Source organism: Rhinopithecus roxellana, chromosome 8 (assembly GCF_007565055.1).
Source record: "Rhinopithecus roxellana isolate Shanxi Qingling chromosome 8, ASM756505v1, whole genome shotgun sequence".
Lineage (NCBI taxonomy): Eukaryota > Metazoa > Chordata > Mammalia > Primates > Cercopithecidae > Rhinopithecus > Rhinopithecus roxellana.
This window is the reverse complement of record NC_044556.1, coordinates 36,502,224-36,520,298: the sequence shown is the minus strand read 5'-3', so window position 1 is coordinate 36,520,298 and position 18,075 is coordinate 36,502,224. Positions and strand designations below refer to the sequence as shown.

The 18,075-nt window shown below is 46.8% G+C and overlaps 1 protein-coding gene across 3 annotated transcripts in view; it reads left to right on the top strand.

The window, feature by feature from the left end:
• The window catches only part of SYT6 (synaptotagmin 6), a 64,156-nt gene extending 47,096 nt beyond the window's left edge, over window positions 1-17,060 (top strand). For 2 of the 3 annotated variants that reach the window (XM_030936451.1, XM_030936450.1), the window contains exons 4-7: window positions 3,061-3,181; window positions 7,529-7,700; window positions 8,831-8,981; window positions 14,272-17,060. In XM_030936451.1, the coding sequence (XP_030792311.1) occupies window positions 3,061-3,181; window positions 7,529-7,700; window positions 8,831-8,981; window positions 14,272-14,343 (516 nt within the window). In that variant the 3' untranslated portion in view covers window positions 14,344-17,060. The remainder of the gene's footprint in view (window positions 1-3,060; window positions 3,182-7,528; window positions 7,701-8,830; window positions 8,982-14,271) is intronic. The other variant, XM_010371973.2, reaches the window with a different exon arrangement.
• The last annotated feature ends 1,015 nt before the right edge of the window (window positions 17,061-18,075 follow it).

Below are 18,075 nucleotides of genomic sequence, written 5' to 3'. Positions count from 1 at the left end.
GGAGAAGGGGAGTCATTTTGGCAAAAAGGACCAAAGATATACCAGCCATGTGGAGTGGAGGGTTGGCATAGAGAAGGGAGAGAGCAGCAGGTGAGGAGGTAAGACAGGGCCCAGTTGCTGAAAGCCCCAAGTGCAAGCTAAGAAGATGAGCCTTGATCCCAGAAGCCAAACAAGGGGAGCCACTGAAGGTGTTTGAGCAGTGGCACTGATATATGAAAATCTCGCACCAAAGCGCTCATTAGTCACTCAGCCTTGGGCCAGTTATTTAACTTCACCAAACATGAATTTTCTCCTGTGTGCAATAGGGATGATGAGAGAGAGAGAGCACCTACTTCATAGGGCTGAGGTAAGACTCACCAAGATAGTCTAGCCAAGTACTTAGCAGAGGCCTGACACACAGTCCATGTGCAATGGGTTGGTTCCTAGTACTGTGCTCACTGAATCTAAAGGGTTTCAGTAACTTGGGGCTTGAGAGGTTATTAAGGGAAATAAAGGGGCTTCTCTTTATACCTCGGTGCCTCTGTGAGACATGGAATATTTAGCCAGATGTGATGCTGATCTGCCCGCTGCCGCAGGACCCATGCCAGGGCACAGGGCACTTGCTGTGTGTGTCACTTTTGACTATGGGTCTAGGGAGCCAGGAGATGCACCTGAGTGAGATGGGGACTCCAGCACCTTCTTTTAACTGGTTAAGCCCCACTAGACCATCTACATTTCGAGAGTGGGGACTGTATACTCTCCACAAAGCATGGTGCCTCTGGCAGGCACTCTGTAAATATGAATGGAAACACAAATGAACAAGTGGATGGAGTGTACGCCAAGGTGCAGAAGTGTGAGGGTTCCCTTGAGCAGCTTCCTAGGTGAGCTGGAAGGGCATTGCTCAAAAGTGGAGTGCAAGGACCACTCTCCCGAGAGTCACGAGTCCAGGCAGCTGGCAAGGCTTATAAACCTGAGCAAGTTCTTCGTCTGTGAAATGGAGGGGAAAATGCCAACAAGCCTGCCTCACAGAGTTGCTGAGAGCCTCACAGATGGAAGTGATCTTCATGGAGGCGCTCCACAGGGGCTGGTGTGGGATGGCTGGCTCTGTGGAGGCCATGGGGTTCTGTGTGCAGGAGGGGTGGCTGTCTCCACAGTGTGCCCAGCCCTGGCCCCAGCCAGGCCCTTCCTGGGAAGCTGGGGGTATTCACCTTCTGCTGTTCCTAGAATTTGGTTTGGGGGGTGACTTTATTTCGGGGATGTGGACAAAAAGACAAATCTAGGGCTAGGAAAGCGGGGGGGTGTCAGGGCTGCCTAGAGGAGAGTGTGGTGAGTGCAGGCTCTGGAGATAGGGGGAGAGAGGGCCTTGGCTTATTCTCCAGGGGGGACCAGGGCTGTCGGAGTCTCCAGGAGAGGGTGGCTCTTTGCAAGGAGAATGGACAAAAACCCTGGTGTCACCCTCAACTCTTCTCTTTCCCAGAAGCCATTACCTCCTTAGAGAGGCCTTCTCTGGCTAAAAGTTCAACAACTATAGCCTCCTGCTGGACATTTTATATTCCCCTTCTCTGCCTTTTGTTCTCCTTGATACTTTTGACTAACTTATGTACTTACCTCTTTTATTGTCCTTTGCCCTAATAAAATGTAAGCTCCACTTGTAAAGATGACAACAATAAACACTGGGGACTACTAGAGTCAGGAGGGAGGGAGGGGGCAAGGTTTGAAAAACTAACTGTTGGGTCCTATGCTCACTACCTGGGTGGCAGGATCATCTGTACCCCAAACCTCAGCATCACGCAGTATACCCATGTTACAAACCTGTACATGTACCCTCTGAATCTGAATCTAAAATAAAAGTTGAAATTATTTTTTTAAGTTGAAATGTATTTTTTAAGTTCCATGAAGGCAGGGATTTTTGTCTATTTTGTTCTCTCCTCTATCCTTAGCACTCAGATCAACACTTAGCACATAGTAGGTGATCAATAAGTATTTGTTGACTGACTGAATTACTGAATGGATGGATGGATGGATAGATGGATGGATGGGTGGATGGATGGATGGATGGATGGATGGATGGATGGATGGGTGGGTGGATGGATGGATGGATGGATGGATGGATGGATGGATGGATGGGTGGATGGATGGCCTCATCTGAAATCACCCCAAACCCTGACCTCTTCCTCCTCAAACCTGACTCTGGGAGCCCTATGAGAGAAAACATCTCCATATCTTGGAGCTCCTCCTCAAACCTGCGGGAGGAGGCTTCACCATGACAGCGCCCTCCTTCATCAAATGGAGGAAGCAACCTGGCAAGACACTGTTTAATGCCACACATGGGTGTGCTTACTGTCTTTGAGGTTTTCCTATTCTCTCAGAAATTCCCAGGAATCCCTGGCCATGATGATTCTAGGGGCAGGAGAGGCAGCAGGGCATGTGCTCTGTGCTGGGTTTATTTTTAAAGGATGACCACATTTAAGGAGAAAGCAGAAAGTGGACCTGAGGCCTAGCATCAAACACTTGCCATCAGATGGGGTGCCAGGTGTTTGCCTCCTTGGTTGGCTGTGATTGACAAAGAATTACTACACTGAGGGGCAGAAGCAGAAAAGAATCATGGACCTGCTGGGAGACGGGACACCTGAAGGCTAGAGCATGTGTCTTGTCCAGGAGACTGTCATGACCACATGCCTGGATGGGCAGGAAGTCAAGGGGGTCAGTGACTGAGAAGGGTGAGCTGGAGGAGAACAGGAAGAGGCCATAAAGGGGCTGGTGGTTGGAGGCTGAAGCCAAGGGGCACATGGAGAGCAAGTCAGGCCAAAGGCAGAATTGCAAGGACCAGGGTCAGAATGTGGTTGATATTGAGAGGGAATGTTGGAAGGGGCAAATTGTACTGAAGAGGCAATATTGTTTCCATTGCCTTTTATACCCAGTTACTCGCAGCAAGGAGGCCAGTCCCTTAGTCTTAAAAACAGAGCACTGTGTCTCCAAGAGCCTCCTCCTGACCCCAGAGAGCCCCAACAGATGCTGCACAGGACATGAGGCCGGTGGTCTGCAAGCCCCTCATTTGCCCTCTTGTCTGCTTCTTTGCAGGAAAGCGTGGACTTGGGAGAGATCATGTTCTCCCTTTGCTACCTGCCCACAGCAGGCAGGCTCACCCTCACGGTGATTAAGTGTCGGAACCTCAAGGCGATGGACATCACAGGCTATTCAGGTACTTCTCTTAACCCGAGTGGCCTGCCAGCAGCCCAGACATTAGGATTTGGAAGGGTGCTCAGGGAGAAGGGGAAAGAATTGTCAGCATTCTTAGAATAGAAGCACCAGCTCTGGACGCAAACTGCTTGGATTCTAACTCCAGTTCTGCCACTTCTTTGCTGTGTAAATGCTTTGGTTTTCTAGTCTGAAAAGTGCGAATAATAATATCTTATATGGGCTGCTTTCAGGAGAAATGAGTTAATTCATGTAAATGTTCAGAATGGTGCCTTGCACATATAAGCACTCGGTAGATATCATCTATTGCTGTCATTCTTTCTCTTAGAAGAGGGAGATCATAAGAAGTAAATATACAGGATTAAAAAATTAAGGATAAGTTTTCTTATTTATATGAGGCCCCAGGACTTCCGGAAGGGTTATGTCAAGTTTGAGTGTGTAAATGTTTGCCGGTCTGTGAAGGCTTATGGCAGCAGTTCTGTGCACTGAGCCAAGGAAACAAATCCACTGAAAAGCAAAATGCATTTGTATTTGAGGCTTTGCTGCAGGCCTCCTGGCCTCAGCCTCAGCACCAAGAAAGCTGCTAGGTACAGCAGGAACATAGAAATATAGTCCTATTCTAGTGACAGAGGAAATGCTTGTTTGGGGGCGGCTGCACAGCAACCTGCAGGATGGACGTAATTTCAGAGGTTTGAGTCTTCCCCTACAATTCTACAAGTTGTGGAAGGAGGTATTTGAGTTTGGAAACAACAGAGGAGTAACTTGAGTCTTGGGAGCCTCCTTCCCTCATCAGCTCAGACTGCTCTGAGGAGTGAAATGGGGTGAAGCCTCTCAGTCTGGGCTGCACTCAGAATTGCAAATGTGGAAAAAAGCTCAGTTTGTTTCCCTAGATCCCCTGCCCTCCTGCTCAAGAGACTCTCGATGATTCAGATTACCAACGTAAAACCACTCAGGAGGTGCTTCTGAACTTAGCTGGGAATATATTAAAGAGTTTTCCTCATATTTGCTTTGTATTCTTTATTTATTTGCTGAAAAACCCCTAAGTTGTGGAAGAAGGTATTTGAGTTTGGAAATAATAGAGGAGTAGCTTGAGTCTTGGGTATAATCAGTTGCTGGAAAGAGGTGATGGCTGAGCCAAAAACACCTGGGCTCAGATGTAACCTGGTGCAGCTGGAAGAAGAGGAGGTATCCAGGCCTTGAAAACTGAAGTTTCAGGACAAGGTGGTCAGGAAACCCTAGAGTAACATGTGTTTGTTGCAGCTCTGAGTCCCTCAGAACTTCCCACACACATCAGGACGTGGGGAAGAGATTAACGGACCTCTTCTGGCCTGGGAAAAGCTTAGGCAGCAGCAAGTCAGCTTCCCCTAAAGTACAGCCAATGTAGATTTCATTTTAATACCAAAATAAGTGCATAACAGGGAAGAAAATTCACTGAAGACTCTCAAGGCTGCTGAGGGAAATAGGATTTTGCTGCCTAAGTCCCCACACTCTCTTTTCTCTGGCATAATTGAATTGATGTGCTGGAGAGAAAGCCTATGGTGAAGCTGCTGAGGTCATCACAAAAGCTGCTCTGAATCAGAGAGTTTGGGGTGTGAGATTTTTTTCATGCTAATTTCTAACCTCCCTTTCACAATTGCCCCTCTTTTCGACCTGGGTTTGGAGCCTGTTATTAAACCTTGGCTTGATTCTGAAGATCCAGGGGTCCTCTTTTCATTACAGGTTTCTGTCTATTTTGTTCATTGATGTAAGCAAGTATCTGGAACAGTGGATAAAACACAGTAAGCATTCAATAAATAGATATTGAAAGAATGGATGGTTGAATTTACAGCATTAGGAACCTGGTCCAAGGGTGAAGTAGTGGGGGTGTACTGGCTAGGAGCCTCTCGAACTAGATCTCCTGTTCTTGAGGATGAGTTTGAGGTTGCCCTCAGCCCAGACTTATTTGATGTTGAACTAAGCTGGGGAGTGAATGGAGCTTATTAATTGCCTATTCTTGAATTGTGTGGCATTGACGTCTAAAACCCAGGATCTTCCTGTTCTCCATGATCTAAACTAGCCCTGAATCAATTCTCAAAGCCTATCTGCTAGAACCATGACACTAAAAATAGCACAAAATAATAATAAGGACCAGTATGCTACAAAGGGGTGGTGAGTGCATTCTAAATGCTGAATTTTGATGGCTCCCATGACAATGAGGCTGAAATACATTGCTGGTCTTTGTGTCCCCTCCCTCAGCTGCATAGAGCATCATAGGCTGTTAGAGAGGAAAGGACCTCCAAGATCATCTGGGGCCACCATTTCACTAGAAACCATGGATTTTGCCCCAGAAAAGCCTAGGGAATGGTCATCTGTCTGCTTGGCTTCATGGATGCTGGTGAAAGTGTGGGTTCCTGCAAGGGAAATATGTACGCTGAATTTTACAAATTTCCTATCAGCCAGGCACAGTGGCTCATGCTTGTAATCCCAGCTACTCAGGAGGCTTAGGTGGAAGAATCACTTGAGCCCAGGAGTTGAAGACCAGTCTAGGCAAAACAGCAAGACCCTGTCTCTTAAAAAAAATGGATATGCCTTGTAGGGGTGAACAGAGTTGGGGAAGTTTGCTAAGGCATTTGCTCAGTGGCCCATGGGACAAGTGGCTCTGCCTCTATTTTTCCAAGCCTCACGATATGGAAATCTGCTCTGATGTGGGAATGTATGGAAATAGGTAGAGCAGGGAATGAGGCAGCACCTGAGCAACCTCAAGTCTGCAGCCACTTTGCAAGGCAAGATACATCCTTATGGAACTTGCAAGCTGCTGTGTTAAAGACAGGTCTTGGGGCTAGCTCTGCCCATCTGTCTACCTGAACCTGAATAATGTCCTGGGGCATATCCACAGAGAATGGAATCTGTGGAAAGCAGAGCCTCATGCCAGTTCTCAAAACTCTCACTTCCTTTATACTGAAAATCCCTGAGAGAGGATCCTTTCAAATGTATAGTTAAAGAAGCAGGTTGATTAAACACCTCATGGTCTCCCCATCAACCCAACCTCATATCCCCACAGTTAAGGCATAGCTACTGCTGCCACATGGATTAGTTGGCAGCTCATTTAGGTGTCTACAGAAATGCCTTTCAGGCTTGGGGTTTCTGATCAGGTGTCACAGTTCTTCCTCGTTTCCACCATGGATGTGTGCCTCATCTGCCATCTGAATGATGCCAGGGAGTACAGGGCCCTAGTGGGTGCTCAGTGTCCAGGAGATAGAACCACATGCCTATGAATCACAGAGCTGGGAAGCATCTGCTTGGCTGGCACCTCCTGACAGATTCACAGGAGCCCTGGCTTCTGGGCAACAAGGTGTCTCAGCACATCAGTGTCTCGAAAGCTATTATTACCTGTGAGCCGCCCTCCCATTTCTTGAGCTGTGCAGCATAAATAACAACTTTGATGGTGACCGAGACACCTGCGCTATGAGATACAATAGGTATCACTTCGCTTGGGTGAGTAGAAAATTTCAGGGTAGAAAGATGGCCATGAAATACCCATTCAGAAAACTAAAGAAAACAAAAAGATGGGAGGCACATGGAAGTTCAATAAAAGCATCTCTTTGCAGGATGGAGAGAATCCAAGATCCCACTGAGAAAGGAAATGTCAACCAGCTGCCCTGAGTCTCCCCGGGCCACAGCTCCCTCCTCCTCCACTGCCCAGAAGTGGGCAGGAAACGGCTTCCAGGGAAGCAGAGAGCAGGGCCACTTCCCGCCTTCTAGATGCCAAATGGAAATGAGATTATTGAGACAATGGGACCCAAAATTATGTTCTCAGGTGGGGAGGACATGAACAGCATCGTGATTGTTGCTGTTCATTTCACTCTGACACATTGTGTCTCCTTGGCCATTGTTGAGTCCTATTTTTACCCCGCCCCTAAACCTTTATCCTTTGGTTTATAATTCTGAAAAAACAAAAAAGCCACTCAAGGAAAAGCACTCCTCATAGGTGAAAGAAATAGTGTCATTGTTCAGCCTCATCACCCTTTTGAGTCAGCCAGTGATTGACAAGCTGAGATTTAGGGCTGTGAACTGCATACCCATCGGCAGGTGCCATGTCTGATTTGGGGCCAGCTTCCCCATTAGTAAAAGTCCTTTAGGTGCTCTCCCAAGAATACTGAGGTAGCTAAAGGCTCTGAATTTATTAAGCACAGAGCGTCCTCAGAGACAGGTGTGCTACATAAATACAAGGTGGTTTAATTATTTTAACAACCCACTGATACCATCTGATGAGCAGCAGTAGGTCTAGGGCTTCAGTCCCTTTGCTGCAAATGATGTTTGCAGACATCTGTTAACACACTCCATTCCCTTTCCTCTGTCCCCATTGGCACAGATCCCTATGTCAAAGTGTCCCTGCTTTGTGATGGGCGGAGGCTGAAGAAGAAGAAAACAACCATAAAGAAAAACACTCTCAATCCTGTCTACAATGAGGCCATCATCTTTGACATTCCCCCGGAAAACATGGATCAAGTCAGCCTGCTCATCTCAGTCATGGACTATGATCGGTAGGTGGGCGTCCCAGAAGGATGTGATTCCACCCCTCACTCCCACTCCAGCACCAGCACAGGGCTCCTTGACCTTAGAGACCTTGTGATTCAGGGCTCAAGCTTCGGGGTTCAGGCCTCAACTCTATCTGTACCCAAGAAGGGTACAGGAGTTTGAGGAAGAGCATGGATTCTCCCTTGGCAAAGGTTCAAAGTTCTTTTCCCAACTGGCCTATTTCCATCAAGGGCAGCTCTATCCATCAGTTTCCCTGAATTCACCCCTTGCTATTCCCATTCTTCCATCTGGCACCAAGTCCTGTTATCTGGCCTTTGAAATGCCCCTCTATCCTCTCTATTTCTGCTGTTGCTACTACTGTCACCCTGGGATGGCTGGACCCACCCTTCTCAAGAACCATCAGTGGCTCCTGTGATCCAGGCTTTTCCCTTGGACTCTCACGGCCTTCCCTAATCTGGAACCAGCATATCCATCCAGTCGGATCTCCCCTCTCTCAGATATTTTTCTTCCCTTCCACACCCCCTGCTTTTCCATCTAGGCTGGCTCAAAAACATTTCTCAACTACCCCAGCCCCTACAACTCCTTCTCTCCAGTTGTCACTTTAGCTAAAGGAGAAAGAAACCATGCAATAAAGCCTCAATACAGGACTTTTAGCCCAAGTTCTCAGGCATAGTATTGACGAACATATTTAAGGGATAATTGATGTTCTTACCGAGTGAATAAATCACATTCCAGCCACAGGGGTTTTAGAGAAATGGTGCTCAGAGACTGTCGAATTATTTGCAAATACTGATGTCTCAGTGAGGTTGTAATGTGTTGGCGGGGTCAAATAAGTGAAGAGACTTAGACTCTCTCACCTCCCAAACTCAGGCTATCTGCCCACCATTTCTTGAGATTCCAAACAAGTTTATAACCTTTGCTTATCTGCCTATGTCCAGTGTCCACTGAAGGGGACTAGGCAAAGGCTTCACTGCCACTGACACCCAGAAGCCCTGCCAAGCATCTGTTTCCAGAGCTCAGAGTTCTAAGTTAGACCCATCGGGCAGAGTCCTACCATGCCCGCCCACCCGCACAGGATCTCCTTTTCTGAGGGCATGTCTGGTAGCCAATGCTGGGACTTTTGTTTCTCCCTCAGAGTGGGCCACAATGAGATCATAGGAGTCTGTCGTGTAGGGATCAATGCCGAAGGCCTGGGTAGGGACCACTGGAACGAGATGCTGGCATACCCCCGGAAGCCCATCGCACACTGGCACTCTTTGGTGGAGGTAAAGAAATCCTTCAAAGAGGTGGGTGAGGTCGCCTGGCCCTTGGCATGTTTGCTGCATGGCAGTGTGGGCTGGAGAATGGCAGTCGGCTTCAGCCTTTTGTGGAAAGGTGGGCATGGGGGCCACATGCTTCTTACAGGGTGTGTAATAGGCTGAAAGGAAACAGAGGAAAAAGGTGGAGGCCACTGACACAAAGCCTCTGGTGTTGGGCATTTTGAAAGCAACACTGAGTTCTTAATGGAAAGCAAGAACTTTGAAGAAGACGTCCCAGCAGACCACTGTGCCAGGCCTGAAATGCTTTCACAAAGCCCTTGGCCAAGTTGGTCCTTTAGGAGAAAGCCCCAAGCGGGTGAGATCACAGCTTGGCAAGACATTCTACCCCTGTCAGAACAGTAAGTTCCCTGAGGCTCAAGCGAGACAGTCACTTGGCAGTTTTCACTGCTTGGATGGAGATGCCAAAGAGCAGATTCCTCCTCTTATGAATGTTGGTTCTCGCCCTTGTTGGGGAAGGGAGCATGACCTCAAGGTGTCAGGCTTTCTGGCTAAAGCTGTGGAGCTGGGTTGCGTTGGGTTCTAACAGAGACATAATGGAGAGAGCACTGGGCTGGGAGTCCCGAGACTTGGGCTCTAATCTTGGTCCCTCCTGACTTACTGTATAATCTTGACCCTGTCACTTCTCCCTCAATTGCAAAGAAAATATCCCTTTGAGTGATATCTGCAAACTTCTCCACCCTCCACTGAATCCCACTGACTTAGGATCCTGTATTCTATCACCCTGGTGGTCCCCAGGCCTGCTTTTTCTCAAATAGACTGGAAGTGTGGGTGACCAAACAAGGCTTAAACCTCATTCACAATATCTCGTGCCTTGGTCTGTATCCTAGACAGCTGGGTGAATATTCTGTCATCTTAACAGGCTTCAAACCTAACAAGTCTAGAGAGCTGTATAAATTGGAAATTCTACTAATACAAAATAAAGCTTTATCCTTTTCACTGCATGGCCCCTCAGCTTAAAATCGGAGTCACCTTCAAAACAGAGTCATCCCCTCCCCACACTCTATGATGCAGAGAAGTCAGGTCGGCAAACCCAGAGAACCCACCGGCTCTCTGCCCTCTCATGGAGGACAAGCCCATTTCTAGCTGTTTCTGGCAGGGTGAATGTCTCAGGAGAGCCTGAGAGCCAAGGGGATTGGACCCGTGGAAACACGGGTGATAGGGACCTCGGTTGTTGAGGGGGCAGGCTAATTGATTCACCTCCCCAGACAGGTGGTGTGTGCTCTGTGTAGCTCCTGCCCTGTGACCTTTGAGGTGGCATCAAGGGGTATTAAGAAGCAGTGTCTGGCAGTTGAGACCTCATATTTCTATCTTGTAGGCGACTTGATTTTTCCATAGCTGTGGACCTTTAATGAGTGAGGCCAGTCCCTCGGCTCTCAGCTCCCCCAGGGGAGCCCCTGCCCCTCTTTTCCAGAAAGCCCTTTCTGCAGAGTGTGGGTGAGGAACCCACAATACAGGAGGCGTTGCTGGGCAGAATGCTAGACAACCTGCAGACAGCATCCAGCACCTCACTGGAGGCTGTGCTAGTTCAACCCAGGCAGAGGTCATGACAGCCCCATCCACCACACCACTCCTCCTCCCCTGCTTATCATCCTTTGGAGATATTTAAGAATAGAACAAGTATACTAAACTGTTTAGGGTGGCTTAGCGGGAGGGCATGGAATGAGAGCTAAGAGGTCTCTGCTCGGCTGTAGGGCCTTAGAAAACTCACTGCCCCACTCTGGTCTTGGGGTTCCTGGGTAAAATGAGGGGATAAGCCCTTCCCATCTTTGTTTTTCTAGGAAACTCTGACCCTAAACTATGACTGGGCCCATAAGCCGCCATCTTGTACTGTGACTGCCTTTCTAATCTTGAGTCTGCAATAACCCATCCCTGTTACCAGGCTGAGCCTGCCTGTGGAAAATGGAAAATGACAGAGCAGCGGCTACAGCTGGGGGTGGGGTGTTGAGTACCACGGAGGAGCTAGGACTTGCCTCCAGAATCACTCTCCTTCATGATGAATACAACCTAATTAAGCCAAATAATTGATTCCAAGTCCCTATTTCTTTGAGAACTCCGACTCACTGGTTCAGACTACAAAAGAAAGATAAAGTAGAATCAAGCCCTTGAAAATGAATATTTGATGAGACAGTAAAGGGAAAGTAACAGTATATGGAAAACAAAAAGAGAATAAAGTGATATGCTTTGGGTTTACTTTTTGCTTGACCTCGCAGGCCAAGCTCCCAGGAATGCCCCCTCCCCCATGCATGATCCCACCATTTTCTGCTCAGCTGATCATTCTCTGTATCAAGAAGCTGAAAATGACACTTGTCTCGGCAACCTGAAATTTCAATAGTTCACATTTATTTAAAATTGTTGCCGACACATTTAGCGCCCACATTTTAAACATCTTTATTAAAATGCATGCAAACCCCCACAGGGCTGACATTAAGTAAGCACCTTGTGTCCACTGGTGCAATGCATTGTGCTTGGAGGCAATCCTCCCGCTCATCCTCAGAGCTCACATCGTGCCTTCTTTTCATTCCTGTTCTGGATGTTGAGCAAGAGCTTTGCTCCTGAAACTTGTATCTCCCATTTGTATAATCACAAAGAAATCTCCTCCAGCTCCCGGGAAGATAAATGGCATCATATCTGCAAAGCGCTCTGTGTTTATCTTGCACCTTTCTTAAGGGATTTTCAAGTGCTGTGATCATTTCTTTTTTATTAATGAGAACAGAGGGCATCATACTTGCTCACTTGTTTGGGGCTCAAAATAAGGCTGAGGGGAACAAATTAACTGAAAAGGTGTCTTTCCCTGCTGGGATTCTTTCATGAATAAAAATTCATTGAGCCATCACAAGTGGCCTTTCCCAGCTGCGGCACCTGCCCCCTTCCCTTTCAGCCCAGAGCCACGTGTCATCACAGGGCTGACCAGCACTCTTCACCAAGGCATTTTATTATGGAGGGCCAGGTTCAGATCATCTGCCAGAGATGTTAAATCTCCATTGGAACGTGACCCATTTCAGAGTAAAAAAAGACCTTACTAGAACACAGGCATTCTGAAACAATAATCTCCCTGTGTGCTGGGGACAGGTATGCTGCTATTTCAGAGCCACTGTAAGCCTCCTGGAATCATTTGCCTTCCCGTTGTCCACAAACCCCATCTCCTTCCTTTGTTTATCTTCGTAGGAAAACTCGGACTAGCAGGGGAGCCAGTGTTCCTTCTTCATTTGTTCTGGATAAACAGTTATGCTCCCTGCGACCACTCTTTGGGCTGCTACATAAAGGAAGAAAGACACTCTATGAAGCCCTTTTATGTTTTCTCCTCTGACCTGGCCTATCAGTCAGGTTGTGTAAGTGGCATGCTTACCCAGGGAAGAAGCCAGTGATTATAATGTACCTTTCACCAACAGTAAAGGTTGTAACAGAAAAGTAGAACTCCTAAAATGAAGGTCTGTTAAATGAGAGCATTAGTAATCATCTGTTGTCACCTTCTGGTTAAGAAACACTTGAGTCAGAAGCCACAGTGGGCTCAACAACCAGGCATTTATTTATCTAAAATATTTCACCAGGGAAACCCTCGGTTGTGATTTCATTCAAGTGGATGCTGCAAGCAGAGAGACTGCCACCTGGAGTTAGGAGTAAGTACCTGGTGTGGACCCAAAGACGTTAGGTTGCTTATTATCTTTTGTCTCCTTCCTCCCCTAGTGCGGCCAAATGCTGAGATACCAGCAGGATGGAGTGGAAACAACACTTAGTTGGGTGTTAGGAGACCTGGTTTCGGGTCCTGGCTTTGCTCCTAGCCAGCTGTGTCTTGACTTCTCTGACTTCGTTTTCTTATTTGCAAGAACAAGGTTAGACTGGATCAGCTTCCAAGGCTGCCTCCAGCGCTGACATGCTAAGATTGCTTAGGTCTAGGTCACATAATGGTGGTCATCGGTACCTGATTGTCTGGCCCTTGGTTAGTCACAAAGATCTTCAGTTGGCCTGCACAGGGAGTCCTAAGAAGCCCATGAAGAACCGAGCCCAGAGAATGGTAACAGAAGCTTTCCTTAGAACTGAAAGCATTAAAGTAGTTTAGTAGGTCTGGGTCCTTCCTCAACTTCGTGGGTTTCCCATCTACTCCATAGGTGATGCTGGATAGAAAGTGATCTATTCCTCAGGTGGCTCAGCCCTTCTAGAAAAGACTGTATTGAGGGAGAATCACATCCTCCCCTGACCCCAAACCTCCATGTATGCACAGATGCATAGTTGCAGCTTCCGCTCAGCCCCGTTACTCCACAGTGGAGACCCTCAACACTCATGAGAAGCAGAAGGGGGGCTGCACTTCCAGGTCAAGAAGGCCATCTTGACTACCTACCAACCTCTTATCTCTGGAGCTCTGTCCCTGCAGACACCCAGGAGAGTACTGGGTCTCTGCAACCCACTCCAAGGATGGGTGAGCAGTGGACACTGACTCACTTTGAAGTTATTAATATACAGCCCTCAGGCAGGTCCAGAATATTCATGGGGTCAGATCCTTGCTCAGTAAACATTGCTGCGGTTATGACTGCTGCAACAATGACTGGTTAAAGAAGGATCGAATGGCTCAAGTCCAGCCAGCCTCAGCCCTCTCCTTCACTCCATTACGCCTCATTACATCACCCCTTTCACAGAAGGGTTAGAGTCTGGCTGATAGAAGGCAGTCTTTGAGCTAGGAGAGCTGGGGAGGAAAAAGGGGTTACAGAAGCCCAGAAGGGTCTGCTCATGCCTCTACCTCTCCACAAGTCAGGTACAAATGCCCATAGGAAGAATAAAGACCAGAGACAGCTCAAAGCTAAAGCAGTATCAGATTTTTAGCTGTACTATCAGTTCCCAGACAAATTGCTAATAATGCATGACCATGGGTTCTTGGCAGTAAGGACATATTCTGCACACTGCCTCTTTCGCTGCTAACATAATATGATTTTCAGTGTGAAAAATGGCTGAAGCGCACAGAAATGGTCCAGTCAGAGCACCTCATTCACAAACACACACACACACACACACACACACACACACACACACACACGGTTAAGAAAGCTTTAATTATCTCTGCAGTAGGTCTTTTTGAAAATCAGGTATTCCAAACCAGAAGCTCTAAGCTGTTTCCCTTATGTTTTTGCATGGCTGACAGCAAAATTCAAGAAAGCTTATGAGAAGCTGGGAAAGGTGAATTCAGTGCATTGGGCCAGTTCAATTTTGCAAGATGAAATGTAAATTTCTTTAGCAATTAATAACCAGACTTTTCTCCTCTTTACAGTGGCAGGGCCGAGCTGCTAGCTTTGACAGTGAGAGCTCGTGCCCATCTCCGAAGCCACCTCCGACACCATGAGTTGTGCGGCCAAATAACACAAATGGGACTCAGCAATGTTCTCTTTGCACTTGTTCAACCGTCTAAACAGTGTTGTGCAGTCGCAGTGGCGGCAGCAGTGGCAGCCGTCCGTCACTCCAGAGTCTTACCTGCTCCTGTGTAGGTCAAGGCTGAGACACTTGTCATGTGGTCAGATCTGTCTTAGTCTTTTCTGTCTCCCAAGGTGATGTTTTTGTGGTTTTTCACTTTTTACGGGTCTACTGTTAAGAAAAGAAAAAAAAAAAAAAAAAAAAAGAGTAGGAAAAGACAAAGGGTGGAAAGCCCAGAAGTTGGTTCTAGAAAATACAATGTACAGTTTTTTGGAAAGAGGTGGATTGAGTTTCTGAAATGCTGTGTCTCCAGCAAGCTCCACAACCCTGGAAAACGAGGAAGCTCAGTGGGACTGCAGTTGCATTTTCAGTGCCCTGCAGGAATGAGGTGAATCCATGGAAGAGCCTTTGTGAGGCGAATTACTAGTCTTTGAAGCTCTTTGCTGGCGGGACAGAAACCGCGTTGGGACCATCAGTCCCATGTTGAAATCACAAGACCTCTGAGGTGCTTGTGAGCCTTCAGCTGAAGTGCAGGATTCCTCGCTCCCCTTTCTCACTGGTTTTCCCCATGAATTGAAAACATCTTGATTCTTCATGGGAACTTAGTCACTTTCTTTAGGAATGATTCCGCCGAAACTAAACACGCCATATGTTTTCTGATGCGCCACAGTAAATGATCATATTTGTTTGAAAACAGGATCTTTGTTCTCAGAAATAACCTTCATTGTAAAGTAAGAGAGACACATGTGTTCTGGAATGATTTCTGCATTATACATAGCTTTATAATTCCATGAAGTATCAAGTCGCTGTTTAAAATGCCTAAACAGATTAAAGAAAATCCTAGATTAAATGTTCTTTTCCAGATGGGGAATTTTGAAATCCATGTAGCAGTTTGAGTCCATCTTTCCATGAAGAGTACCTTTTTGATTGAAACTGAGTCAGCGTAAGCCTATTTCAGCCCCTTTGGCTCTGGGACAATATTCATCTTAAACTTTAGTTCTATAAATTACTCAGTACTTCAGTGTTGTTTGTTTCCGTGGTTGTGAGGGTTTCTTGTTTCCTTTAGATCTCTACCTTAGGCCAAACTCAATTTAGGAAAAAAAAAATGGTTTGAACTATTCTGTGTTGTAATAGCACATTTCTGTTAATAGTGTTCTTCGCACCAACCCCTAAAACCAGGTTGATTTGCTCAATCTCAGTTTGTACAACCCCAGTAAGCGCGTGTAGGTGAGTTTCTACTTTGACTTGTGGCAGCACAATGCCAGTTTCCAGAGCTGTGTGTACTACTTGCAAGAGGCAAGTCTGCTGAAGAACCCCTTCTTTTAACAGTGGAAAATCAAGAACAGAAAATCTGTTCACACATCTGTGTCTTATTCTTTATATACGTTCCATGGTAGAGGAGCAGCGACCAATAAAGTATCCCTCATTTTAAACCAAGTTGTCAGATTTCTCTGCTGATAGAACTCTGCATAGTGTCTTCTAGCCCTAAAAATGACCAGGTTGGGCATGAGTTAACAGGATATTGTGGCAAAAGGAGTTTTCTGCTTAGAAAAGTAAATGTAGATAAACCTAAACTCCACCCTGTACTGAGCCTTAGGCTAGGGACTCATGTGTAAAGATGACTTTTCTCCCCAGATATCTTGTGGTTGACAGGCCTTCCTGGTCCGGCAGTCCTGCATTTGGGTGTTCTCTTGAGAGTGAGAAAAAAACCCAAGGTCATGACAAGATTCCTAGCAGGCGACAAACTTCATTGTGATTCTGACTCTAGACTGACCCCATCAAGATAGTCGTTTCTATCAGATGCTGTAGACCTTGCAATTACAAAGGGACAACTGAGTTTCCTGGGTCATAGGGAGTCCAGAAATTAGTGTGAGAAGGCCCTTCTGGAAGTGAACTCAAAATGCATGTCCAGCTGTCATCATTAAACCCTTAGGCAGGTGAGGATAACCCATTCTAACCTCTTGGAGAAGGGAGTGTGATCAATGTGAATTGCAATAGTATTGCTCATCTGAGACATTTCTCTTATATCGAAGCAGCTATCTCCCATGAGTGAACATCCCAATGGTTTCAGAAAATCATCTTCTGAATAAATTCTAGCCAGACCCCACACCACCCTGGCCAACTGCAACCGCTGCTGCTCTGGCAGTCTGGGTCAATTCCTACAGGCCTGGGAGCCCACCCCAGGGAGGCTTTTAGCTCCTGCAGCCTCACCCCCAGCACCCTCAAGGTAGACTAGTCTTCAACCTGAATCATGAATGCGACCTGAACATCTGCCAACTTCATTATCTAGCCCAGTATCTCTTCCCTCACAGAGGAGAAAAAAATGAAATACAAAGTTGGTCCATTTGTTGGCTTTCTCTGGCCGGAGAAACCTCTCGGGTTGTTGCTGTGAGCTTTGAAAAAGTTGTGATAACAAGGGCCATTTGCACATAGCTTTTTTAAAAAAACATGGAAAGTTCCCTTTTCCCTTTCCTTTATTTAGCAGTGTTTCTGGGCTGAAAGATGCCCTCCTCCCCCTCTGCACTTACCCAGGACGTTAATTAATTGCATCGTCATTTAAAATATCATGTTGTTAATTACTGCTTCTTGTCTTCCCACCCCTGTCACAGCCTGGAGTTTTTATTCAATTAAATCTCTGTCTCTTGCCCATTTCTCTTGTCATTTTGTGTTCCTGGGGTTTAGCAGTCAGCACATGCACAGCACATCGCAAAGCTTTTCTTTTCCATCTTTGCTTCACATAGATAACCACTTCCCTTCTAACAGAGGTAGAGCAGAAGGGCTTGTTTGTTCTTTGTTCTGCCCGAGGAATACCTGTGTACTCCATCAGGCTGGAATCCACCTGTGTTTTGTCAGGCTTGTGGCTCGGAGATCATTTGGCACACAGGGCTCCGCTGTTCCCTCAGCTGTTCAGCTCAACAAGCAGCCCCTGCAGATGCTGAAGCTCCCCTAGGGAAGTGGGCCACACACTCACATCTGGGAAGTACGATGCTGTCACCCACCAGCAGAGGAATTCTGCTAACTATTGTAAAACACAATTTGGCAAAGCCATGGGAAAATACTATTGCAACCTCAAAAAAAAAAAAAAAAAAAAAAAAAGAACATTCTAATGTAATAGAGTATCTCTCTGCTCGCCTGCAGCTTTTAATTCATTTAGAGAGCAGTCCGTAGATTGGGGAGTGGAAGGGACCATCCATTCCTGCACGTCTGCATCTAAATGAGGGGTGCTCCACCATGAGAGGCCCAGTGAGCTGAACTGCTGAGAGCAGCACTCCCCTGCCTGAAGACGCAGTCTCCCCTTGCCAGTGGCTTCCCATCAGGTCACCCAGCAGCCAGAAGGATGAGGCAATGTGCTGGTCACATCTAGAGCTGACAAACCAAAGGGGTCATTGTGTATGTTAGTATGGGCCGGGCTATGCTGCAATTACAACCTGCAGATTGCAGTAGCTGAAAACAGCAAAGGCCTATTTCTCATCCATGATAGGTGCCCATCACAGGTCAGTTAGGAGCTTTGCTCATCTATCACAGGTCAGCTAGGAGGTTTTCTCATCGTATTTATTCAGGGGGACTCAGGAGGACAGAGCAACTGAAATCTCAAACACTGCTAGTTGCCACCCATGAGGGAAAAAAGCACTTGGAAAGGTCTCCTACTGGCCTAAATGCTCTA